The sequence below is a fragment of the Bos javanicus genome, chromosome 21 (assembly GCF_032452875.1).
Source record: "Bos javanicus breed banteng chromosome 21, ARS-OSU_banteng_1.0, whole genome shotgun sequence".
NCBI lineage: Eukaryota > Metazoa > Chordata > Mammalia > Artiodactyla > Bovidae > Bos > Bos javanicus.
Window position 1 is genome coordinate 30441766 of NC_083888.1, and position 25858 is coordinate 30467623.

The following is a 25858-nucleotide window of genomic DNA, read 5'->3' on the forward strand; positions in this document are numbered from 1 at the left end:
TAATTAGAATAAATAAAGAACAGCAAAGCCAAGTAGAACCTGGGTCCTGAGTAGCTGGCTGGACTCACTCAGTAGATAAAAGCTTAGGAGTACCACCAGACTCCTGTCACAATTATTCAAATTCATGCTTCAACTGAATTATAACTACTGAAAGTCATGGCCTTCAGCATCACTCCCAAATAGTCAGAACTTATCAGATGTCAAGGATCTGCTATATTTTCTACCCATCTTTTTTTTCTATACATATCAAGAATATTTAGTTTATATATTTATGTGCAAATTTGTGTAGGTTGGATTTAAAGGCTTCCAAATTGCAGCTGAAAAGCAAAATGATATCGTCTCTATTCATTATGAAGGAAGTGACTATAAGCTGGCTCACGGATCTGTGGTCATTGCTGCCGTCATCAGTTGTACCAATAATTGCAATCCATCTGTCATGCTTGCTGCAGGTAGGTTGTGGTTTATATCCAGACAGTGTTCTGTTATGTTCATATTCTGTTTCTTAGATTATGCATAAGTATAGGTGTCTTGATTTTGTTTTCTTGAAGATGCTTTTCTTTTTTTATAATTTTTATTTACTCTTTTGGCTGTGCTGGGTCTTCATTGCTGCATGTAGACTCTTATCTAGTTGCAGTGAGCAGGGACTACTCTAGTTGCAATGCTCAGGCTTCTCATTGCAGTGGCTTCTCTTGTGGAGCATGCTCTCTAGAGCACAGGCTGAGTAGTTGTGGTGCACAGGCTTAGTCGCCCTGCAGCATGTGGAACCTTGCAGGACCAGGGATCAACCCCATGTCTTCTCCATTGGCAGCTGGATTCTTAACCAGTGGACCACCAGGGAAGTCCTCTATGTTTGATTTTGAGAGCCTTTCTGAGGTTTTAATTAGGTCTAAAGGAGCCTAAGATTGATTTATGTTATTTTATTTTTATTACGAAGAAGGTAAATTTTCAAAATTGTAACTTATGTATCTGAGTTTTAGGTTATATCTACTTTTTCTATCAGTTTAGAAGTGTATTTAATTAGTAAATCTCTTGATAATCTGTTAGACATTTACCATAGCAGTGTGCTAGATTCCACTGAGATATAAAGGAATTAAAAGATCATTGTCAAGGAATATACATGAAATCAACTATATACATAGAACAGTTCACAAATTTTATAAAATCAAGTATAATAAATGTTAAATTGCCATTTCTGCATTATGATTATAGCATTTAAAATGGTTCATTTAATGGACCATTAAATCATGATACACATTAATATCATGTGTACATGATATTATTATATATTCTTCCATTTGTGTGCATGATGCCTTGATATCCAATTAAATTGGAACCATTAAATCATGATACACATTAATATCATGTGTGGATGATATTATTATATATTCTTCCATTTGTGTGCATGATGCCTTGATATCCAACCATATCTTAACAATGTATAACATAAAGGCACTAGTATATCTACCACAACTTTTGTTTAAATGAAATAAATCAGTAGAATAAAATGGACAGGATAATGACAGTAATTTTGTGAATGTCAGACTTTCACCCTAACCTATATTGGAGGTTACCTGTAGAATGAACCCGTTCTTACTTTGTACTTTAATATGAGGGAAAGAGGGAGAGAAACTTTGCCATAATAAATTATTGTTTATTTACTGTTGCAGGTCTTTTGGCTAAAAAAGCTGTTGAAGCTGGTCTACAGGTTAAACCTTATATAAGAACAAGTTTATCTCCAGGCAGTGGGATGGTTACACATTACCTCAGTTCAAGTGGAGTATTACCGTATCTTAGTAAGCTTGGGTAAGTGATGGTTACCACTTTTTAATATTAGTATTCAGCAGTGATTGAAGCTACTTGTTAGGGCTTTTTTATGCAAAAAGAAGATTGGAAAAAACACTTAGGGTTCTACTTGTTGCCTTGCCATTGCTTGAAAATCCTTGAGGCTGTATCATGCAGCATTTACTGGGTGTATTTAGTCAACAAGGCAGTGTGTTGGCTACAGAGAAGTAGATGTGATCTCTAGTTTAAGGATAGAAACACAAGACAGACAAGTAAAGCCAAGTAACAATGACAGGATAAGGGATGGTAACAGTATGGCATGATTTCTGTGAGTCATGTAGATCAGTTTTCAGAACTGAGTGAAATCTAATAGGTTGCATTATTAATGAGTAAATTGTCTTAATTGTGGTTTTGTGAGATTATTTGATCCATTAAGCATAGGTTAAGTTGTCCCTGAACATTGGAGAAAATAACTTTTCTTATATTTCTTAAGTACTTCAAAAAAATAATTGATGCTAGCAATGTTTTCACTGTGTATCAAGAAACATATGGTCTTACATAAAGCAAAACTGATAGGGTTTTAGGGTTTTTTCTTTGTTTAGAAGAGTAGCTGGAAGTAATTTTGAGGATTATATGTACAGTTTTTCAGTTATTGGTGCAAATGTAATTGCAGTTTTTACATTGTTGAAATTTGCCATTCGATATTGGAATACATTCTTAAATAAATATGGTTATGTTATACATCATTTAATGCACATTTCTTGCTTCATTTTTTTTCTAATGACTTGTACTTGCTGTTTATATTTATTTTGGACTGTGGAAATGATGTTAGACAAAAAGCAAATTCAAATGATTTTCTTATTCGAATTCAAAATGGATTATAGAGCAGTGGAGACAACTCGCAATATCAACAATGCATTTGGCCCAGTAACTGCTAATGAACATACAGTGGAGTGATGGTTCAAGAAGTTTTGTAAAGGAGACAAGAGCCTTGAAGATGAGGAACAGAAGTTGATAGTGACCAACTGAGTGCAAGTCATCAGAGCTGATCCTCTTACAACTACACCAGAAGTTGCCAAAAAAAATCAACATCGACCATTGTACAATCATTGAGCATTTTAAGCAAGTTGGAAAGGTGATAAAGCTAGGCTAAGTTGGTACCTCATGCTGCTGCTGCTGCTAAGTCGCTTCAGTCGTGTCCGACTCTGTGCGACCCCATAGACACAGCCCATCAGGCCCTGCCATCCCTGGGATTCTCCAGGCAAGAACACTGGAGTGGGTTGCCATTTCCTGCTCCAGTGCATGAAAGTGAAAAGTGAAACTGAAGTTGCAGAGTCATGTCCAACTCTTAGCGACCCCACGGACTGCAGCCTACCAGGCTCCTCCGTCCATGGGATTTTCCAGGCAAGAGTACTGGAGTGGGGTGTCATTACCTTCTCCTGGGTACCTCATGAGCTGACTGCAAATCAAAAATATTGTCATTTTGAAGGTCATCTTCTCTTATTCTACACAACAGCGAACCATTTCTCGATTGGATTACGACGTGTGACGAAAAGTAGATTTTATACGATAGCCAGTGACGCCCAGCTCAGTGGTTGGACCAAGAAGAAGCTCCAAAGCTCTTTCCAAAGCCAAACTTGCACTTTTCTGAAAAAAAAGATCATGGTCACTAGTGGTCTGCTGCCCATCAGATCCACTACAGCTTGCTGAATCTTGGTGAAATCATTACATCAGAGAAGTATGCTCAGCAAATCAATAAGATGTACTGAAAACTGCAACGCCTGCAGCTGGCATTGGTCAACAGAAGAGGCCCAATTCTCCACAACAACATCCTGCCACGTGCTTCAAAAGTTGAGCCAATAGGGTTATGAAGTTTTGCCTCATCAGCCATATTCACCTGACCTCTTGCCAACTGACTGCCACTTCTTCAAACATCTTGACAACTTTTTACAGGGAAAATGCTTCCAGTTCGTCAAATCCTGAAACATGGATTTTTACACTGCAGGAATAAGCCAACTTATTTCTCATAGGCAAAAATGTGTTGGTATAATTGTTCCTATTTTGATTTTAATAAAAATGTGTTTAAGCCTAGTTGTAATGATTTAAAATTCACAGTCTGAAACTGCAGTTACTTTTGTGCCAACCTAGTATCATCGTGGAATTTTTGTCAGGGACTTTGAGTTTAGTTGGTTGAGAATTAGAAAATTACTCCTATCAGAGTACCCAATTACAGTGCCTCTTTGGGTCCTTTGGTCAAATTTTTGCAGACAGGTTCTCTTGATATTTGACAGTTAAACCTCTTTGTAGGGAAGTAGAATATCCATTTTTTGAATGGTCACGTTATATTCCTAGCAGGTAATATTTGAGGAATTTTCTTGTGTAGTGTGCTAATTTCTGTGTCAGATTTAGTTAACCAAATCTAACTAGGGCGAGTCCTAAGTATCAGCTCTTTAGAAGTTTGCATTCAGTACAGACAGCATGCCTGAGAGTCTGATTGGATTATTCAGGAGCTCTGAAATGAACATGTTGATGAAGGTTCATGTGTTGTTAATATTCTCTTCAACAATCTTATTATAGTGCTGCAAATGAAAGATAAGACTGGTCCTTTCTTTACCAGAAAATGTTGTGATTTTTCTATCCAATCACATTGTATTTTTTGAAATGCAGATTTGAAATCATTGGCTATGGATGTTCAACATGTGTGGGAAATACAGCACCCTTATCAGAAGCAGTTTTAAATGCAGTAAAACAGGTAAACTATGTGGATCACTAGGACATCCAAATGGTTTTCCTTAACTGTATTTCACTATTAAATTATCACATATACATATTGATGTATTTATATTTCTGTAGTCTTTGCATCTCTTGAGAAAAGTAACTTATCAATCATAAAATGATTCTTTGAAATCATTTTTAGATCCTTGAAATAATTCCTTCCTGGTTTACAGAATTGATAGTTCTGTGCCTAATAATTAGAAATAGACTTTTGGTTATCTTTTCCTCAGAAATATAATATTTTGAGATTGCTTATATGTGTGTATCCACATTTGTACCATCTCTTGAATATATTTGTTTGTGTGTGTGTTTTTCTTTTTTAGGGTGATTTGGTTACTTGTGGGGTTTTATCTGGAAATAAAAATTTTGAAGGTCGTCTTTGTGATTGTGTTCGTGCCAATTATCTTGCCTCTCCACCCTTAGTGGTAGCTTATGCCATAGCAGGCACAGTGAATATAGATTTCCAGACAGAGCCTTTAGGTATGTTTTCCTTTGTATGTATGCATATATACCCTGCACATACTTTTTTCCCCAAAAGTTATATTTTTGAAATGTTTCCTAGACCATTCATTCTTTGAACTATTTCAAGAAATCTTATCACAATGCATGCATTATTAATTTTTGATTCATATGAAGAATATAAAATGTACAAGTAATCAGTTTTTTTAGCTGTGTATGCCTGAAGCACTCTGTTGAATAATATACTTGGTTTCTATATGTCTGAAAAGATGTGAACATTTTGATGTAATTACTTTTTATACTGAATTTCATACTAAAAAATTTTAACCAGGTACTGACCCTACTGGCAAGAACATTTACCTGCATGATATTTGGCCTAGTCGAGAAGAAGTTCATCAGATAGAGGAAGAACATGTTGTATTATCCATGTTTAAAGCATTAAAAGAGAAGATAGAGGTAAGACTCACTTGTTTCTTAAATAGTTTAGTGAAGTGGCTGCTGCTGCTGCTGCTAAGTCACATCAGTCGTGTCTGACTCTGTGCGACCCCACAGATGGCAGCCCAACAGGCTCCTCTGTCCTTGGGGTTCTCCAGGCAAGAATACTGGAGTGGGTTGCTATTTCCTTCTCCAGGGCATGAAAGTGAAAAATGAAAGTAAAATCGCTCAGTGGTGTCGGACTCTTAGCGACCCCATGGACTATAGTCTTCCAGGCTCCTCCATCCATGGGATTCTCTAGGCAAGAGTACTGGAGTGGGTTGCCATTGCCTTCTCCGTAGTGAAGTGGCAGTGTGTGTTTATTTTATGCATCTTTCTGAATAGGATCAAAATTAAAATTATATTATTTTGAATACACAGTTTTTGATGAATGATGGTCATTTTGTATCTGAAATCTCTAATATCTAAGAGACTTAGAGTATCAGAATTGATTTTATTTACTTATTAGAAATGTATAGCAACCATTTATATTTGGCATCCTGAACATGGACACACTTCATAGAAACTGCCCTTGTTTATTGTTCCCATTTACATGATTCAAAGTTCAAAAGAAATACGAGCAGACAGTGAAGTCTCTCTCCCACCCATTCCTTAGCCATCTAGTTTACCTCCTCAAAGGCAACAAGTTTATGTCAGTTTCTTAAGCGTTGTTTCAGAGATGTTTTGTGTATCTACAAGCAAATACGTATGTTCATACTTTTTAAAAAGAACTTAGAATATAAATATGAGAGCAAAAATGATATTTAGTCAGTTAACAAATACTTATTGAGCCCCTACTATGTGCCAGGCACTCTTCTAGCTGTTTGCAGTGTATCAGTGAAGAAAACACAAAGTTCTGAAGGGGAGAGGCAGGTAGCAAACTGTAGACAGAATAATTAGGTAAATTATACAGCATGTTAGAAAGTAATCAGTGCTGTAGAAAATTAAAGAGCAGGGTAAAAAGAACCAATTGTGTAAAATTCAGAAAGTAGATTGCAGTTTTATATATAGGATAGTTGAAAACATGGTATTGGAGCAAAGTTTTTAAGAGGTAAACAGTTAGTCATATATTTAAACAAAGAATGGGACTAAGCAGATAGAGGGACCAGTGTAAAAGGCCTTAGGGAGGGAACCGTAGTGAAGGCAGTGTGACTAGAACATAGGGAATAGGAAAGATGGTGATAGGAAATGATGTCCAGATTATATATGGAATTACAGGCCATTATTAAAATTTAGTCTTTTACTCTGATTGAAGAGAGATGGGTAGTCATTGGAAAGTGTGGAACAGGTGTGTCATAATCAAAAAAGATTGCTGTCTTGAAATTGAAAATATCTTGGGGCAGGAGGGTTGGGTGATGAGAAGGATAGAATCAGGAGAACCTGTTGTATGTAGTAGTCCAAAATAAAAAATGGTAATAGGATGGAACATTTTAGGTACCAAATGGAGGTGGTGAATGGTGAAGTTGTGAATATAGTTTGAAGGCAGGACTAATAATGCAGTGATATAGGACAGATATTTTGAAAAACACAAGTTCTTCTCCATGATAATATTCTTAAAGATTGAAAGTATACCTCAAAACACACTTAATCTCTTTAGCAACATGTTTAGATCTTTCTAAATTCTTTGGATTTTCTGGAGTTCTGTGAAGCCTTTCACATTCACTTTGTATTGAAATTTATTTCTTTGGGTATTCCTGAAAATCTGATGTGCTGGCATTTGATGAGCAGATTTTATCCATTCTGTCCAAAGATGTCATAATTCTATAGAATGCACCATCTTGGCTTTCTTTGCAAATGGATGAGGCCTGTTTTCTTTTTTTCGTTCTAGCTTAAGTACTGTTTTAATTTTCTTGATTGTTTTCATAACCCTCATTTTCTGACTCCATTTTATCTTTCTTTTGGTTTATCAATGAAAACCATATTCACAGATGGGAAATAAGCGGTGGAATTCTTTAGAAGCACCAGATTCAGTTTTGTTTCCATGGGATTTAAAATCTACTTATATCAGATGTCCTTCATTTTTTGATAAGCTTGTAAGTACTGCTTTACTATTTAATCTTTAAAAAATTGTTAGGAAGTTGAAAAAACCTCATGAAGAGTTAATCGCCTTCAACATTTTTTTACTTTTTAGACCAAAGAGCCAGTTGCACTCCAGCCTATTGAAAATGCCCATGTCTTATTATACCTGGGAGACTCTATCACAACAGATCACATATCACCTGCTGGAAGCATCGCTAGGAGTAGTGCTGCTGCTAAGTATTTGACAAACAGAGGGTATGTGTGTATGCTTATAGACTGTTTTGTTTTATCATCCTTATTAAGAGACTTCTACTGCGTCATGTTCCTTTATTCAGAAAATTACATGCTATCATGGGTGTCTGATTGTCAGTGTATTTGACCTAAGCAATAACTGGAATACCTGTTGTATTTGCTTTTGCTTGTAACTTTAGAAATTGAAGTTCCGATCTTAAATTGAGCCCTTGTCCTCAAGTAAACAAATGATTGGAAACAAGATTTTTCTTTTTCAGTGCTACTTTGTTGAAAAGTCGAATTGGTTTCACCTACCAAATAAAGCCTGATGGTGCTAACCATCTTCCATTGTTGGACTGCACAGTTTAAATGTGTATTGGGGGCTATAAAAATATACATGCATAGGCTAGGCTTGATCTTCTTGAGCTGAAAAATTTCACAAGAATAATAAATGTGAATGTAAAAATCGTTTACATAGGATATATAAACCCAAAACTAGAAACGTTTTGTTTCATTTCTACATGGTTAATAACGTAAGAGTTGCTCCCTCTTCAAAGAATTATTTTGACACCAGAGATAAAGTTTTGGTAAAGGTAGAACTTGTGGTACCACTGCCTGATCAGCTTTTTGATGCCTGAGCTATGCAAACGACATTTTCATTGAAAATATCTTAATAAAAATCAGTGCTACATTTGACAGCTTGATTTGACATGTAATACTGCATAGCTCTTATTATAATCTCATTAGTCCTATTGTGAAATCTGTGTTTGAATTTCTAGTTAATTGTAGTTTGGTGTAAATTAAAGCACTTTGGTAGAAATCGCTAATAGCAACTCTGTTTGGTGTGATTTAGTGAAAACAAATCAGATTGTTTTACATACGGCTTTTTATATGGTGAGAAATAAAAATTTTCTTTCTCCCAAATATTGTTTAATAGGTTGTAATTTCCATCTTGGTCATAATTGTGATATAGATTCCATCTCCCCCCACCCCCCAAAAAAAGTCTCTCAAATACACAATTTTTATATTTTTTGTAATTTCTGGTATGGATTTCTTAGCATAGTTAATACAGTAGTCGTCAGTTTGAATTTTTATTTTTAAAAGACACTCAAACCCCCCACCACCAATGTTTAAATGCACATCCTGAGGTAAGATATTTAAATTAGAAGAACAGTTGTTGTCTTAACATAAAAGAGGAAATTAAAGATAGATGGAAGTTGCTTGTTGGTTGCTGAGATGCTTGTGCCTAGTTTTCTCTTGTCCTTAAAAGTTCATTTATACAGTGACCAATCCAGTAGCAAAAAAACACCCACAGCACACAGATTATGCTGTCTAAATACCAATTCTTAGTACAGGCAACCAGTTCTTCGTGTAGAAATGGTTGATTCCAGATTTGGCACTGGAAAATGTACAAGCTGATTCTATGTCTTAAACCAAGAAAGAGCAAGAGCTATGAAAAACTACCAGGCTTTCTGTCAAAAGGTCTCAGGACCCAACTTGAAATCTGTCACTGCTCAAAGATGGGATATATTGAGCATCAATAAAGAATAACTGGAGTGGATTGAAACATAATGAATATGTTTAAATCCATGAGTTCATAATGATACTAGAAGAAAAAAAATTAAAAACACCAAGTTACCTTTGGAAGATGATGAGGAACCATCTCATTATTTAACAATAAAGGCTTTTGTGTATGGAATGTATTTCAATATAACCAAATCATTGATGAAGGAAAGTTTGTCTTTATAGAGGTTTTCCAGCTTGAAAAATGAAGGAATAATGGAAATACAACATCATCATTTTGCAGTCCCTAATGCAGTCTAGATGATGATGATCAGTCACTGGTAGCATTTCAGAAAGAAAAGTGGGTATCATGGAAGCAATGGAAGTAAGATCTATAAAGCATCATTGCAAAAATATAAACCCTGACTCTTAGCAGGTCACTAGATTTGACATCTGGTTAACAAGAAATACAGGAGGGAAAACAACATATGAAATGATAGTGTGGCGATGTAGTCAGTGCAGTCTAGATATAGGAACTGTACTACAAATGACCTTATGTCTTTACATAAAGTATATAAGGGGACAAAGAGGGAAAAGGAACATACAGATTATAAAAAAGTCTTGAGAAAACTGAAGGAATTTATAAAACATACCTGGATCTGATTTGAGCAAACCAACAGCTAAAAAGGAAAACCAGGGAGATTTGAGTATTTACTGGCTAGCTGATACTAAGAAGTTTAGAGGTTTTGTTTATTTGTATCAAGGTAGTATTTTTAAGTCCATATCTTTTAGAGAAACAAACTGAAACATTTCCAGTTAAAATGTGATATCTTGATAAAAAAGTGGTTTTTTTAAATGTTTTACAGTTAAATAATGTGATTATTTTCCATCTGAAATAAAAACTAACACTCTTGCAGCCTTACCCCTCGTGAATTCAACTCTTACGGAGCCCGAAGAGGTAACGATGCTGTAATGACAAGAGGCACTTTTGCAAATATCAAGCTTTTTAATAAGTTTATTGGAAAACCAGCTCCCAAAACAATTCATTTTCCATCAGGACAGACGGTAAGGATACATACAGAGTGTTTAAGCAGTTGCTAACTAGATTAAAATTTGTATTAAAATTTTTATGTTTGTTTTAATCTACAGCTGGATGTATTTGAGGCTGCAGAGCTGTACCAGAAGGAAGGTATCCCACTGATTATTTTAGCAGGGAAGAAATATGGTTCAGGAAATTCAAGAGATTGGGCTGCCAAAGGACCATACCTGCTGGTATTGCTTCTTAAATTTTATCTTAAAGTTCAAAGAGTTTTAAATATTCCTTTTTGTCAGTAACATTCTATCAAAGTTTATTTTGCTTATTTAGACTTTTTATTTTTATGTCTACTTGGATCTCATTTATAGGTTTTTTTTTTTTTTAGGTGATCTTATATGCATTGTACTAGTGCTTTAAAAATTTTTAGATTTTATTCATGTATTTTATTATTTTCTTTTTAGCTGCACTGGATCTTGGTTGTTGTGCATGCTTTTCGCTAGTTGTGGCAAATGGGGGGCACTCTAGTTGCTGTGTGTGGGCTTCTCATTGCCGTGGCTTTTCTTTTTGCAGGACTCTAGGGCTTATGTCAGAGAAGGCAATGGCACCCCACTCCAGTACTCTTGCCTGGAAAATCCCATGGACGGAGGAGCCTTGTAGGCTGCAGTCCATGGGATTGCTAGGAGTCGGACACGACTGAGCGACTTCACTTTCACTTTTCACTTTCATGCATTGGAGAAGGAAATGACAACCCACTCCAGTGTTCTTGCCTGGAGAATCCCAGGGACGGGGGAGCCTGGTGGGCTGCCGTCTATGGGGTCGCACAGAGTTGGACACGACTGAAGCGACTCAGCAGCAGCAGCAGGGATTATGTAGTTGCAGCATGAGGACTCGAGAGCGTAGGCTCAGCACTGGTGGTGCACAGGCTTTGTTGCCCCCTGGCATGTGGAATCTTCCCAGACCAAGGATTGAATCTGTGTCCCCTGCATTAGCAGGTGGATTCTTAACCATTGAACCATCAGGGAAGTCCCTAATTGCATCTTAGTACTCTGAATTTGATTAAACCTACATCAGTCTTATTTGTGAAAATAAATATAATAGAGGGAAAGGAGATTCTGTCTCAGCTTACTGCTTTATAATAATAATTATACCTATTGGTAGTTTTACTTGCCCCTTTTTCATTTAATTTTCTCTGATTTGCTCCATGAAGGGTTAACAGACTTAGAGATAGTGAGCCAAAATTTAGTTTTGTTTTCAAATAGAAGATGATGGTCCCTGGCTATCAGCTAAAAGACCTCTCTCTTGAGACCATTTCTTTGTTGGGCAAATAGGGGATCTGCTGGGGAGAATGGTCGTGTGATACGTGCTTTCTGCCATTCCTTATCTGTGTTTCTCTTTACAGTTGTATTTGTGAAAAAGGCTGGTCAAGATATAGCCTTCTTAGCTCTCATAATCGTACAAATGTCATTTGGTTTTAATCTTTAACCTCTCCCTCCTTAAAATGTGGATACTCTTAAGGAGTTGCAGGAATAAGCCTAATTCTTTCATCTTTGTAAAATAATAATTTTAAGTACCAACATAATTCAGAAATAGTCCAGTTTTGGTTCTTAACCATTGCAGTAAAGCAGTTATCACAATAAAGCAAGTTGCACAAGTTTTTCTGTTTCCCAGTGCATATAAAAATTGTTTACACTATACTGTGGTCTACTAAGTGTATAACAGCATTGAATCAAAAAAACTGTACATTTAATTAAAAAATAATGATAACGCTGACCATCATTTGAGCGTCGTTTGGTAACATCAAAGATCAGTTATCACAGATCACTACAACAAATAAAATAATAATGAAAATATTTGTAGTATAAGAATTATCAAAATGTGACAAAGACAAGTGAGCAGATGCTCTTAGAAAAATGGAACCTGTAGACTTGATTGACATAGAGTTGCCACAAAACTTCAATTTTTAAAAATAGAACAAAAAAGCACTATTGGGAAAGCTCGGTAAAAAGGTGGTATCTCCTGTATCACAAATATTAATTATAAGTTCTCTTTTTCTGGAGTTTTTTAGCCCCCCCCCCCTTTTTTGTTTTTTAATATTTCAGGCTTTCCTCATATAGTTGTTGATCCTGGCTGTCTATTCAGTTAGATGTTAAAAAAAAAAAAATGATTACAAGCTGGGATTGTGGGCTGGGTTTTGTTAGTGGGCCTTACTAATTATAAGCTACCTTTTTCATTGAGAGAGCCCTGTATATCAGTATCTGTAAATATTTTCACTTGAGGCCATGCAGTTTCTTCATGGAAGGAGACCCACTGAAGAAACAGACTTACTCCTGCCCCGAATCTGATAATATTCTCACCTGGCCTTCCTGTGAGCCTGGTGTTCCTCCTCAGTGGAGAGCACCCCTGCTCTACAGGGTGGTGCACTCCCAAGGGGTGACACAAAATCTTACTCTTTGTATGTGTAAAGTACACACACATATATATACTTAAACAGATACACAGTATCTTTGTGACATTAAATTTTGGGAGGTGGGCAGATAGGAGAAAGATGTGTTTAGAAGGGAAATGTCTTAAAAAAGAAAAAAAAAAGGCTCCTTAGGAGGAGGATAATGGAAAAAAGGAGAGATACACAAGTCTTCAGCTTATTTTCTCCAGAGAATAACCTCCACTCTTTCTGAGTGGGGACTGAGCTGGAGATCTTACTTCTTTTTACAGACTTCTCACTAGTATCCCAGTATTCTGAGAACCTTATGCCTCTGAGCCTCAAGCCATTTCTAGGTTCTTTGTTGCAGAGTGACTCAAACCTTAGATTGGGTATCACTCTAATTTCAGTTTGTCAATCTGTAGTTTCAACATTCTCTGCTAAGTCAGTCACCCATCTCTGTTTTCTAAATATTTACAGAATTTGCACATCCTGTTCTCTTTGTTGCTGTGGATTTATACTTCTCTATTCCCTTATTTTAATGGCAGTTTAAGAGGGAGTGTTGATAAACACATATGTTAGATCTACCATAATTAAACAGAAATCCGCTTTAGCCCTTTTTGAGTTTCAAGCAACTGCCCCCAGTTATGGAGAACATTTAGTATGTGGTAGGCACTGGCGGTACTTAATCCTGGAGTGGCAGAGGGGCAGTTAGAGTTAAGGAGCTACTTAGAGATACAGGAAAATAATCTGTAAAAGGTTTCTTTAAATACTTTGATATAACATTGACCTTCATATGGGGTAATGGGTTTGAAGTTTTTACAGAAAAGCCAAAAGTAGAGTTTTTTCCCTTTTAAAATTGTGTAGTAGAATGAAGGAAATAAAATGCATGTTTGTTACAGGGTGTGAAAGCTGTTTTAGCTGAAAGTTATGAAAAAATTCACAAAGATCATTTGATTGGAATTGGCATAGCTCCACTTCAGTTCCTTCCAGGAGAAAGTGCAGATTCCCTGGGCCTCTCTGGCAGAGAAACATTTTCTTTAACATTTCCTGAAGAACTGTCTCCTGGAGTTACATTAAATATAAAGGTATACCTAAATTTCTCAAATATATGATCATGTACAGTACTATATGTTTAACTAGATGGTTGTAAACTGAGTAATAAACAATGTCTGTAAATTACATATTAATGTCAGCTAGTAAACAAATTGTAGTTTAAGAAGGCTTTATTTTGTTGGTACTTAAACCTGTGTTAATATAGTTGGTCTCTGAGGAAAAGTAGAAAATGTATATACTTAGTCCAGAAAAAAAAAAACCATGAACTTCCAGTTACATGTTTCAACTTCCTTTTCCTTGTTATCAGCTCTCTGTGATAATGTAATTTTTAGTCCAGGCATGTACACCACTTCATTAGAAGCCAGAGTTGAGTGTTCATGGTTAGAGTATCACAGACTTTACAACTAAGAAAAAAGGAAAATGAGTAGCAGATATTATATGCAGTGAATATTTGATTTTTAACAAAATGAACATGAGTAATTAGTATAACATCCCTAACTAGTAAGTCAAAATCTGAATGATTTAATACTTTAAATGATAACAGTACTTGTTCTTTAGAATTAGGGATGAAATATTTGTTTTTCTACTTAGCTGTGAAGCCTATAATTAGGTATCTTACTTGTTTCTCAAGCAAGAGAAATGTTTCTCAGACAGAATATGTGATGAGTATAGTCATTGAATAGGAAGACAAATAGTCTTAACCACTAAGTAACATTACAAGATTTTACCACTCATGTGAGATGTTTTTGTTTGTTTAAAGACAAGCACTGGAAAAGTATTCAGCGTGATTGCTTCATTTGAAAATGATGTGGAGATAACATTGTACAAACATGGAGGATTATTAAACTTTGTGGCACGGAAATTCTCATAGTATCTACTCACCGTGAATACCTTTCATAACTGGTGACTGCAAACAAAGCCTTTTGTGCTGGACCCAGGAATCCTTACCATGGAGCTGCAGATAGTCCCAGTATGCCCACTTATCTCATCCATGGATGTAAATGATTATGAATCAACGTAGTGACTGAAATGAAATCTTGATTTTAAATAATATACGAATGGTGCTAATAACATTGCTAAAATCAGTGTGTGAAGTGTGTTGTGGAAGAGGCTTATAAGTAAGGGGGAATATTTTATCAGACCATTTTGTAAATAAAGGCAGAATTTGAACTTGTGTTGAAGATTCTTATATGAATAACCTTCCTGAAGTCTCCTGTTTAGTTTTGCACCTATAAAACTGTATACTACTGTTTGTTGGTTTAAGAGTAGTGGATGGAAATTTAAGAAGCCAGATAATTCTAAAATTGTGGAAAGTGAAATCTGATTTATAAATGGACTTTCAGATATGTTCATTCCTTTCCAGAATTGAGCTGGATGTAGTGGCATTCTTAATTTGTAATATAAGCCAGGGTTTTCCTAAGTCTCAGTCAAAGGATAGAACTTGCCCTGGACACAATCATTCTGTCCAATCCAGTCGAGGTTCCCTCCACATCTGAAGATGGACTGTTACAGAATACAATTGATTGTGCAGCACCATGTATTAGCCGTGAAAATATGTACCACATATGCAGCCCTTATTTTTTCAGTAATTTGCTCCTGTGACCCTGGCAAGTCTCAGATGGCATTATGTTAATTGGATTAGATTACTTTGCTCACTTTATGTGATACTGTAACTTCTATGACCTATATTTTAGGTATCATTAACCAAAATTCCACACTCATTTACAGTTGCTAAGGAGAACTTTATTTAATCATTAAACACTAACATGATTTCCTCTAGATTTTAAAATTTTCCACCCTAAATTATATGGTTGTTCAACCCTAAACATTTTTTAAATGTTGGTTTCTTCTTAATTATATAAATCAATTTCCTGTCATTTTGAGTCATCATTTTACCTGGGATGCATGATACTATTAATTATATATGCTTTTGCTGACCGTTAGGATAAAACACTTACATTATTGCTGTCTGAATACCATATTTTCTCTGTATGCATGTTTGTTTACCACATCAAATGTTCTGTTAACAAAAAGTTTGGTGACTTTTAAGAAAAGGTTGGATAATTAATTCCGAAAGTCCTATACCTTTTTTAAAAAATTAAGAAGTTAAAGTTAGCAGGCAGAAGGTTCATTGTAGTGATTTCCGCCCCCAACCCCCACATGGAGATCATCATATGACCTGGTTAAGTTACTGCAATTCAGAATTAGCTTACATTGCACAAAATAAATTGTTTTAAGCTAAAATGCTGAAACTACCAAACCAGTGGGTAAAGACCACTGAGAACTTTGCACATAATCCGTCATACAATCTTTCGAAAATATTCTGTGTTTAGACAATTAGATGGACTAGAGTTTGGTAAAACGATTTCCCTTTTATTTAAAAATTTTTATAAGTATTTTCTTTGGTACTTTCAAGTCAGATTGTGTTCTTGATATTTTATTATGCTGTGTATTTGTCAGTGCATGTGTTTTTAATTTACATGAAAACATGAATTAAGGTTGGAGAATTTACAAGTTGAAAGTTAAAATATCAGTTATAGGCTTTTGAGGAGATGATAATCCAGATTGTGTGTGGGGAAAACATCTGTATTATTTCTAAGCCATTCTGTAATACAATGTGTAGCCTGTGGTCAGAGGCCTGGACATCAGATCCAGGAAATGAAGAGATGATAAAGCTAGCAAGCTATGAATTAAGGATTTATGTTTCCAGTCTACCTAGTCCAGTAAAAGTACAAGCAGATCTTTTATTTCAGGAAAAAAAAAAAAAGGTTCTCTTAAAATCTCTTGTTAATATACAGTGAACCAAAAAACTTGATAAGCAGTGGCTATCAATTGGGGAGAGACTTGTGGGTGTATGACCCTGAGTGCACCTGTAATTCTTCCTCCAGCCAAATTGTGTTTGCAAAAATGTGGCACCTCTTGGTTTTTATTGTTTTTCATATCTCCTTTATTGACTATATTTGGATAATTTTGTGTTTTTAAAAAAATACACAGATATTGTGGGAAGAAATATAGGCCCATGAAATAAGCAAATTAGTGCTATGAACTTAAAAGTAAAATTTCAAAGGTCATTATCAACAACAGCATTTATGTCATATTTTAAAAAACATTATGCTACATACCATTGCACTATTTCATGCCTTTGGTTTTTCTAATTGGTGAAAATGTCATCCAGTCACTGGATGCCATTAATATACCTAAAAAGTTTCGGAGATAGTAGTTGTTATTTCCTGTTGTATCTCCAAGCTGACATTTGAATGAGAGGTATTAGAATCCCTTTAGCAAAGTGCTCAGTGTTTCACTGGGAATCAAACTTCATTGGTACTAAAGGACAAAAAGCACAGCTAAGACCTAAATGAAAATTCTAGTTGTTTACAGCTAGGGAAACAGTGTTGTGCGCATTCACCCGCTCAGTGTTAAGTGACAGGATGAGGAGAAATTATTTGACTAACGTTTTTCTGTAGTTGAATTAAAAGACATCGTTCTTTTGCCTTTAGGTTTAGCAGAAAGTGCTAAGATACTGGATGTTGACCCTATCTTAGTTTGATTTGGAATACTAAATAAAAGAGAGGGGAAGGAGGTGGACTTAGTCTTCTTTAGTGACTTTTTTCCTGAAGTGTGATAGTGCCGATGTTTATCAGTTTTACACATAGTATGTCATTATGAAACCATATATCTCACTTAAGTAACTATAAATCATTGTCTATTATTTAAAGCCAACAAAACAGTATAACAGTTTTAAGTTCAGTAATGTTAAGTATTGTATAGAAATATATTGGAGGCAAAGTTCAGTTGATGACAATTGTGTATATGTTACTGATGCTGTAAATTATTTTTAATAAAGAAAATTGTATTATCACATATTTGACTCTTATTATAAAATACTTTGTGATAATTGAAAATAAAATACCGTAACTTAAGAAATAGGATGCCATCCAGAAATTTCTCTTCAAACATGTTATCTAGCTGTTCAGATATGATTTATTCCCAGTATGACTGGTAAATGAGAAGGAAAGCCAAGATAAAGCTTGCAATAGGGATCGCCTTGAGGAAACAATTAAGTTGAAGTTGATTCAAAGGTCATTCTAACAGGTACTTTGATTCATAAAATCACATTTTACAGTTGAAAAGACATCTCTCACCCAAAGCAGGATCCTTTGTACAAATAACATCATGTAACTGGGCAATCCTTTCTTGAACATTCAAGAGATGGGAGACTGTCTACTGCACTTGGTAGCCCACTGACTGAGTTTTGATGGTTAAATTTTATTTCAAGCTGAACTCACCTCCTTGTAGCTTATACCTACTGATTCTAGTTCTCCCTAATTTGTCTTTGCCTCTTAAAGTGCTTTAGTACAACTATATATAAAATACAAATTTAATGAATAAGTTAGACCCTCCACAAATTGCTCTGAACATAACCTTCATACTATAGATCTTTTTTTTAATGGTAACTTATGTTAAAGTGAACATTTAGGACTAAATTCATCTCATGCTACGAAGTTGTGTATTACTGGAGGAAAGGGCCTTTCCTTGAGAGGTGCAGGATGGAAGTGCTATGTTTGTATGAGCCTCCATGCTTTAGATCTAGCTGATGGCGTCACTTCCTCCTTCCACTGGCCATTCATCAGCACTGATGAAGCACCCGTGAAGTGAGTCATCTGGAGCAGGGAACCAGGACCATGAGTCTCTATGATAAATGTTTTGTAAATATGGTCAGCTGCCCATTGACCTAAAAATACTGCCCTTTTCCTCAACAGCAACCTAAATGAGTAAAGTTTGTTAAAACTTGATATTCATAAATTAAAACTGGTACATTATTAGGAGTATTCTAAGGACTCCAGTATCCTAAGAAATTTGTTTGCTCAGTACCAAGACAGGCACATGGTGTAGTTTGAATACCCAGAGTTCAAGGAAGCCTAGTGCAACACCAGTGTTGTACTTTGTTAATTTATGGTTTCCACTTGATGCCGGTTTTTAATTATAAAATAATTTAGCTTCAGCTTGTTTTGATTTAATGTGAGTTTAGCTCATAAGTTTTCCAAAATATCAGATTATAAAGCTTGTGGTTTATATACTTCAAAAATGGAGCATTTATTGCAGAAGCAGATGTGTGTCTAATCCCCACAAAACTTGCTTGTATACTGATAACTGTGTTGTCTGTGAATTTGTGTTCACGGGACGGCACTAGGTTTTAGCATTTTAGACAATGTAGGTATATAGTTGTGTCATAAGACTAGTGGGCCATTTTATAGGATATCATAATATAAAACCATATATATAATCTCACCCTGCACATTGTTCATTTTGTTTCACTCCAATTTTTTGCACTGAATTTTTTGAGAACCACTACCTAAGTGTCCTAGTGGCCAGGTGGAACATGAAAAAAATTGTTAGTACAACAGTGATGACATTTCTTGTCTATCGGATTGGAGCTTTATTCATTATCATGGTATCCAATTTTGGCATTATTAAAAAAAAAAAACACATGTATTAAGAGCCTTAGAAATGGTCATTCTCTCATACTCAGTGTATGACTGAGCAGTGTATCTTAAAGACTCATAAAGGACAAAAAATTTATGTGTAAGAATATTATTCTTAAAGACAAGGAAATCTTGTTTAAAGTGAAAAAGGCAAGTGGCAAAATGTATTTCTAAAAAAGGTTCAGTGAGTGGAAAGATGCTTGCTGGAGGAAGTAATTGTGGATCTAGAGTCCCGTCTCTTCAATTCTCACCATACCTTCCAGATTTGATCTTCATTCCCATCTCTTAATCCTAAGAAAAGTAGAAACAACAAACATTGCAGCACTATTTACAACCGCTAGGATACGGAAGCAACCTAGATGTCCGTCGACAGATGGATAAAGAAGCTGTGGTACATATATACACTGGAATACTACTCAGCCATAAAAAGGAATGCATTTGAGTGAGTTCTAATGAGGTGGATGAACCTAGAGCCTATTATACAGAGTGAAGTAAGTCAGAGAAAAATTTTGTCTATTAACTCATATATATGGAATCTAGAAAGATGGTACTGATGAACCTATTTGCAGGGCAGCAGTGCAGATGCAGACATAGAGAACAAACATGCACAAGGGTGATGGGGAGGAAGGAGAGGGTGAGATGAATGGAGAGAGGCTCTGTAACAACCTAGAGGGGTGGGAAAGGGTGAAGGAAGGTTCAAGAGGGAGGGGACAATAGGTACACCTATGGCTAATTCATACCAATGTAAGGCAGAAATCAAGCCATTATTGTAAAGCCATTATCCTTCAATTAAAAGTAAAAAAAAAAAAAAAAAAACTGGACTAATAGAGGTGGAATAGTGAGAGGGTGGAGAGAATTCAGGATCTGCCTGAGGAAAGAGCATACAGAGATGCCTAAGAGGACCAATGGAGTCAAATTCTGGCTACAGATAATGGAAATCAAATCTTTAACACCCTAAAAGAAAACAACATAGTAAGAATTCCACCCTGGGGCATAAAAAAGCCCCGGTACTTGGAAGTTAGAACTGAAGCAGATAAGAGGAGATCTCTCAATATGTGGTTGATGGAAGTTTGGGAAACATCAATCAATCAAGGTGACTAAACATGCCGACTGTGCTATATCCTGTGGGGGGTGGGGGTTGGGCATAGTGAGAGAGTGAGATGCGCAGGGATTGAAACAGACCGACTTGCAGTAATGAGTGATGTCTAGAATTCTCCTCCAATATAGAGAGTGCTCTGTACTATCAGAGAGGTTCGCCTTGGCTGCAGACGTATATGAAACTTGCTACCTGAGCCTGATGCCCTTGACAATTAAGATCTGGCAACTAACCTGGCTGTTAATGCCAGGATTCCCAAGATGGGCTTCTCTGGTGGCTTGAAACGGAAAAGAATCTGCCTGCAATGCGAAGACCTGGCTTCAATTCCAGGTTTGGGAAGATCCTTGGAGAAGGGAATGGCAACCCACTCCAGTATTCTTCCCTGGAGAATTCTATGGACAGAGGAGCCTGGTAGGCTACAGTCGCAAAGAATCCGACACAATTAAGTGACTAACACTTTGATCAGGAGGCAGCGTTCTGATAGTCATGTGGTTTCTGCGCTTCGTTGCAGAGAGAGAATCGACTCCCAATTCAGGATTCTGACCCAATTACCAGTTCATTTTCTCAGTGTAAATGAATCACTTATCACACCAGACCTGAACTGTGGTCATCGCAGCCCCCTGAGGGGCCTTCACGCTTCCTTTACATCTATTATATTGAATTTAATGGCTCGAGAGTAGAAAACTCGGCACCGTACAAGACCTTAAACTCGAAGTTGGGTGACCAGGTCTGGCTGAGGCTCTGTGCCCTTTTGACTTAAGTTTCCCCATCAGTACAAGGAACGTGTGGATCTATCCTATAACTTAGACAATTTTACGTTCTAACATTACTAACTGCATGCCGGGAGAGCTAGGTCCCGTGCAGAACGCTGCCAGGCCAAACTCCCAGGTCCTCAGTCCTCTTGCAGTTCTAGGGGACTGGAGGGGCTCGAGGCCACCTCGGCAACGCTTGCGAAGCCTCTGGCATACGTGTTTCCAACAAAAGGGAGGGAAGGGAGAAAATTGAGGACGCGAATTCTACCCAAACAAGAGAATCCCGAGTGAAGCAGGCCACGACGCCTGCACAGCTTCATGGACTGGGAGGAACTGCAAGATGCCACTCAAGAGCTGAAAGCCTCCAAGGGGCGGGGCGGAATTTCTAAGAGCCAATCAGAAAGAAGAAGTCCAGTGACAGGGAGATAGTCGCGTTCTGACTGGGGTGACCGCTGAGAGAAGGCGGGACGGGATTGCAGATCCATCCAAAGCCTGATCTTTGAATTTCTCTATTCGTAGCCTCTTCTGCAGCCCAGGGACTGGGCGGGAATAGCCCCGAACGACCTGGCGGAGCCTCGCCTTCCAAGAGTCTTCGCTTATTGGCGGCGGGGGGGTCTCGAGGAGCCAATCAGAAGTCAGGACTCACGCGCTCGGAGGAGGGGCGGACCCAGACGCGACAAGTTGGGCGCGACTTCCCAGCGGGAGCGCAGGACCGCGGTCGCAGTCCCCGGCTGCTCGAGAGCGGGATCCACGTCAGGACCTCGGGTCGTTGCGGGTGAGCCGGGTGGGGAAAGCAGAGACAAACCCTAGAACCCTCTGGAGGGGGCGGCCCTGTGAGCAAGGAGGTTCACTGAGAGTCGGGGCCAGGAGTCGTGAGCCTCCGGCCCCTCCAGAGCCTCCAGCCCCTAATCCACTTCATACTCTCTGTTCAGGTGATGCGCAAGTCACCTTCCTCGCTGGATCGCACCTACAACCCAGAAGGCTGGGCTGAGATCCCAGAATTGGAGTGTGGCACCTGAGAAGCCATCTGGTCCAACCTGTGCGGCGCCTGGCACTCCCGGCCAGGTGTCTAGTGGGTGTTCCCCATTTCTTGGGCTCCACTGGACCTCACTAGCATAATAACACTCTGAACCCGACTAATGTGCCCTCTTCCTCCCTTATTTTCCTGTCTCTTGGATCAGCAACCCCTTTGCAGCCGCTCTTCTACCACCTGTTCCTTCTCACCCAGAAGGAAAACACTCAGGGCACCCACTGTTGTTGTTTTTTAAAAACTACAGACTCTAGTTCCCTACCGTTCTGTTTCCTGAAACCCTTTGAGGGTAAACTGCCCTCATGAGCCTGTGGAATGAAAGTAACCCTTCTGTCATTAATTCCTCTTGATAGTTAATAATAATCTAGGCTAGAATCTGGGCTGGGGATACGGAGATTTACTGAATATAATCCTTGCTCTCCAACCTTGGTAGGACACAGCAGAAGGAATTACAGGACAAGAAGGGCAGATTTGGAAGACATGCTAAGGTAGAATTTACTAGACTTTGTAAAACTTTGAGAGTGAGGGAGAAGAAAGAATCAAGAATGATTTCTGTTTCTTGTCCGGTATACCTCACACCAAGTGCAGAGTTTAGGGTCCAGTCCCCCAGGTTGTAGGACAAAGGTTTTGAGATTCTGGCATAAGCCCTGGAGTTGGAAAACATTTGCTTCCTGAGCACTTTCTCAGAAGCCAAGTAAAACACTGCTGGCAGGAAATACAGTGCAACTACCTATAGGATTTGAGTCCCCTTCCTCACCCCCTCCACCCATACAAAAGACATTTGGTTAAGACAGCCATCTCTGATCAACACCTTTCTTTCTCCGGATTTACTCACCTGGGCTTCCCAGGGGGTGCACGAGTGCTGACTTGATCTGTGGCATTAGTTCCATATTTGGAGTATTTGTATACAAAGAAAAAAAAAAAAACAAATTTAAGCTCAAAAAGAAAGAGCTTTAGAAACCATGTTAGCACTAGAAGGACTTTTTAGGGATAATCTAGTCCAACTCCCTGTTAGAGGAGATGTGAATAGTGCAAAGTTTCAGAGGTTCCCTATAAAATGTCTTATCTCTCCCAGCATATAAACTATTTTATTCTATTTTTTTTAATGTGATAAAATACACTTAGCCAGCACAACTTTTTATTACACAGGCTGTCTTTAATGGCTAGAGCTGCCAACATTACTGTAGAAAACAGAGTGCTTTAAGTAGAGGGTTAACAAACCCCATTCAAGAATGTTACAGGGACATTTTCTAGACTGGAAAGCAGATTGGCCTTCACTAATTGCTTCTAAGTGTCCTTCCAACTGTAAGGATTTCTAATTCATATTGAATTCAAAATTATCCTGATATCTTTAAAGCTTTAGGTGTTAAAAAATTACTCTGGGATTTTGTCTTGAATGTAAAGCTTTAGTTCATATTACATTCTGAATCTGGGCCTGACACCTGTTTATAAATCTGCAGAAAGAATGTTAAAATCCCATGTAAAGCCTTAAACCCATATGCAGTGTGACAGGACGTACTGGTTCCCAGAAGTTTCAGGTGCAGAGATTGTTTTAAACTCCATTCAGGCTTTGTCACAGTGTCTTTAGAAAACAAAATCTGAACGACTTAATTTGCTTCTGAAAGCATATGCCCTAGTCAGAAAGTAGATATGGAGAGTGACTGGCAAGAATGCAATAACACGTGGTGGAAATCTACCAGCAGCACAGGGGCTATGAAAGTTTAAAGGCAGGAGAAATCACTTAGGTTAGGAGAGTCTGGGAAGGAGACTGGCGTTTGGGGGTTATAATCTTATCACAAGTCATCAGACTATAGCCTTGGAGCTGAATCAGAAACGGGGCCATATAGGAGAGTCCTAGTGTACCTCCCTGAATTTATCCCCTTTCCCTCACTGGACTAAGTTGGACTTTGGCTGTCATAGATCTGAAGTGATTAGACATTAACAGGCATATGGTCTGATTTGGGGAGCTCTAACGCACAAAAGGAAGTCCTAAGACCCCACCCATACCGCCTGTCCTAGCCAGTCTCTCACAAAGCTTTTCTTTTTTTTTTAAAGTAAAATTTACATTCAGTGAGATTCACAGATCTTATGCTGACTTAAGTTTTAAGCTAAGTTTTGACAAATGTTTACACCCATGTAACCAAAGCCTAGTCAAGATATAGAACATTTTCCTCCCAAAAAGTTCCCTCATGCCACCGTCTTGCCAGAAGCAACAGCTGTGCTGATTTCTATCAACAAGCACTAACTGTTCATGAGATTCTTTTTATATAACACTACATCCTTTGAACAGAAATCGCATGCAGCCCAAAATGCAATCCATCCCCAAGATGTTGTTAATTATTTACAATTTAGTATGAAGAAAGGATTGGAATAAAGCTATCTTGGGAAAAGGGGGAAGTGAAATTGCAAGGATCTTAAATATTTGGTTCCTAAAGGATATTTAGAAGCCCAACATTGCCTTCCATATATATATGGGCTTTCCTAGTAGCTCATTGGGTAAAGAATCCACCTACAATGCAGAAGACCCAGGTTTGATCCCTGGGTTGGGAAGATTCCCTGGAGAAGGAAATGGCAACTCACTCCAGTATTCTTGCCTGAAAAATTCCATGGACAGAGGAGCCTGGTGGGCTACAGTCCATGGGGTTGAAGAATTGGACATGACATAGCGACAACCACCACCACCATATATATATGGTGAGTATGTGTACACACACACACACACACACACACACTCAGGAAATATGCAAAATATGTGTAGCAGAGAGTGGCATTATCAAGGGGAAGAAAACAGTCTCCCCCATCCTGTTTATCCAATTCATATTTATAGCTCAATTCAAATCCATCTTCTCAAGAGTATCATTAGGCTGTAGTAATTTCTCTCTTCTCTGAATTTCTGTCATAGTTTTGGCAGATATTAATTTCATAGGTCATAAACTCAGATGTGCCTTTACTTTCTGTAAGCAATCTTAATTTTTAAGCCCCTGTTCTGCTTAGCAGTAGAAAAATAAATCCAGTATTTATTTATTTGGCTGCCTTGGGTCTTAGACATAGTTGCAGTGCACGGGCTCTGACGTGTGGGCTCACTAGTTATGGTACATGGGCTTTCTTGCTCCATAACATGTAGGATCTTATTAATAGATCCCCCGCCAGGGATAGAACCCACATCCCTTGCATTGCAAGACAGATTCTTAACCACTAGACCACCAGGGAAATCCCAGAAAATTTATTCTTCACAATTTAAGGCAAACTCGGTCACTTCATCAAGTTTATACTTAATTCAGTGTTTTCTTTGGCATTCTATTAGTTTATCAGTTACTGCCTTGTAACTTGTTTTGGGCACCTTTTAAGTTTTTCATTGTTCAGGATATCTGTGACAGTGAGCTAACTTCAGAGCCCTCTAATTGAATTTCCTATCTCCCACAGGGCTTCTCGGGAATGCTTTGCACATCAGCCCACCCTTTGACTTATGAGCAATAAGCTAGATGATGATACTTGTAACACAGAAAAGTAAGATCACTGTATTTGAATTTACATTTTAAACCCAATGTGATGGTAATAAAGGGTTAAACCCAAAGGACGTACTTAAGAATTAGGAGTCGAGTGCTGAGTTCTCACTGTAACTTTATATATAACTTTGGGCCAGACACTTAACCTCCTAGGACCTACATTCCTCCTTTAAATAAAGTTGATATTGCTGGGAGGGGTGGAGAAACCGGTGATACCAAGGTGCTTTCCCAGTGTGC

The 25858-nt window shown here is 37.7% G+C and overlaps 2 protein-coding genes across 8 annotated transcripts in view; both read left to right on the forward strand.

Moving 5' to 3' along the window:
- IREB2 (iron responsive element binding protein 2) overlaps nucleotides 1-17615 on the forward strand; it is a 52777-nt gene extending 35162 nt beyond the window's left edge. Inside the window, exons 12-22 of the mRNA XM_061394695.1 lie at nucleotides 290-449; nucleotides 1668-1803; nucleotides 4450-4534; nucleotides 4881-5037; nucleotides 5348-5472; nucleotides 7419-7523; nucleotides 7622-7764; nucleotides 10161-10308; nucleotides 10393-10515; nucleotides 13601-13786; nucleotides 14515-17615. Of these exons, the coding sequence (XP_061250679.1) occupies nucleotides 290-449; nucleotides 1668-1803; nucleotides 4450-4534; nucleotides 4881-5037; nucleotides 5348-5472; nucleotides 7419-7523; nucleotides 7622-7764; nucleotides 10161-10308; nucleotides 10393-10515; nucleotides 13601-13786; nucleotides 14515-14625 (1479 nt within the window). The 3' untranslated portion in view covers nucleotides 14626-17615. The remainder of the gene's footprint in view (nucleotides 1-289; nucleotides 450-1667; nucleotides 1804-4449; nucleotides 4535-4880; nucleotides 5038-5347; nucleotides 5473-7418; nucleotides 7524-7621; nucleotides 7765-10160; nucleotides 10309-10392; nucleotides 10516-13600; nucleotides 13787-14514) is intronic.
- Nucleotides 17616-21324: 3709 nt separating this feature from the next.
- HYKK (hydroxylysine kinase) overlaps nucleotides 21325-25858 on the forward strand; it is a 29475-nt gene continuing 24941 nt past the window's right edge. Inside the window, exons 1-3 of one of the 7 annotated variants that reach the window (XM_061394702.1) lie at nucleotides 21325-21860; nucleotides 22018-24809; nucleotides 25539-25622. The gene's annotated coding sequence lies outside the window, so the exon portion shown is untranslated. The remainder of the gene's footprint in view (nucleotides 21861-22017; nucleotides 24810-25538; nucleotides 25623-25858) is intronic. The other 6 variants (XM_061394696.1, XM_061394701.1, XM_061394697.1 and 3 more) reach the window with 6 other exon arrangements.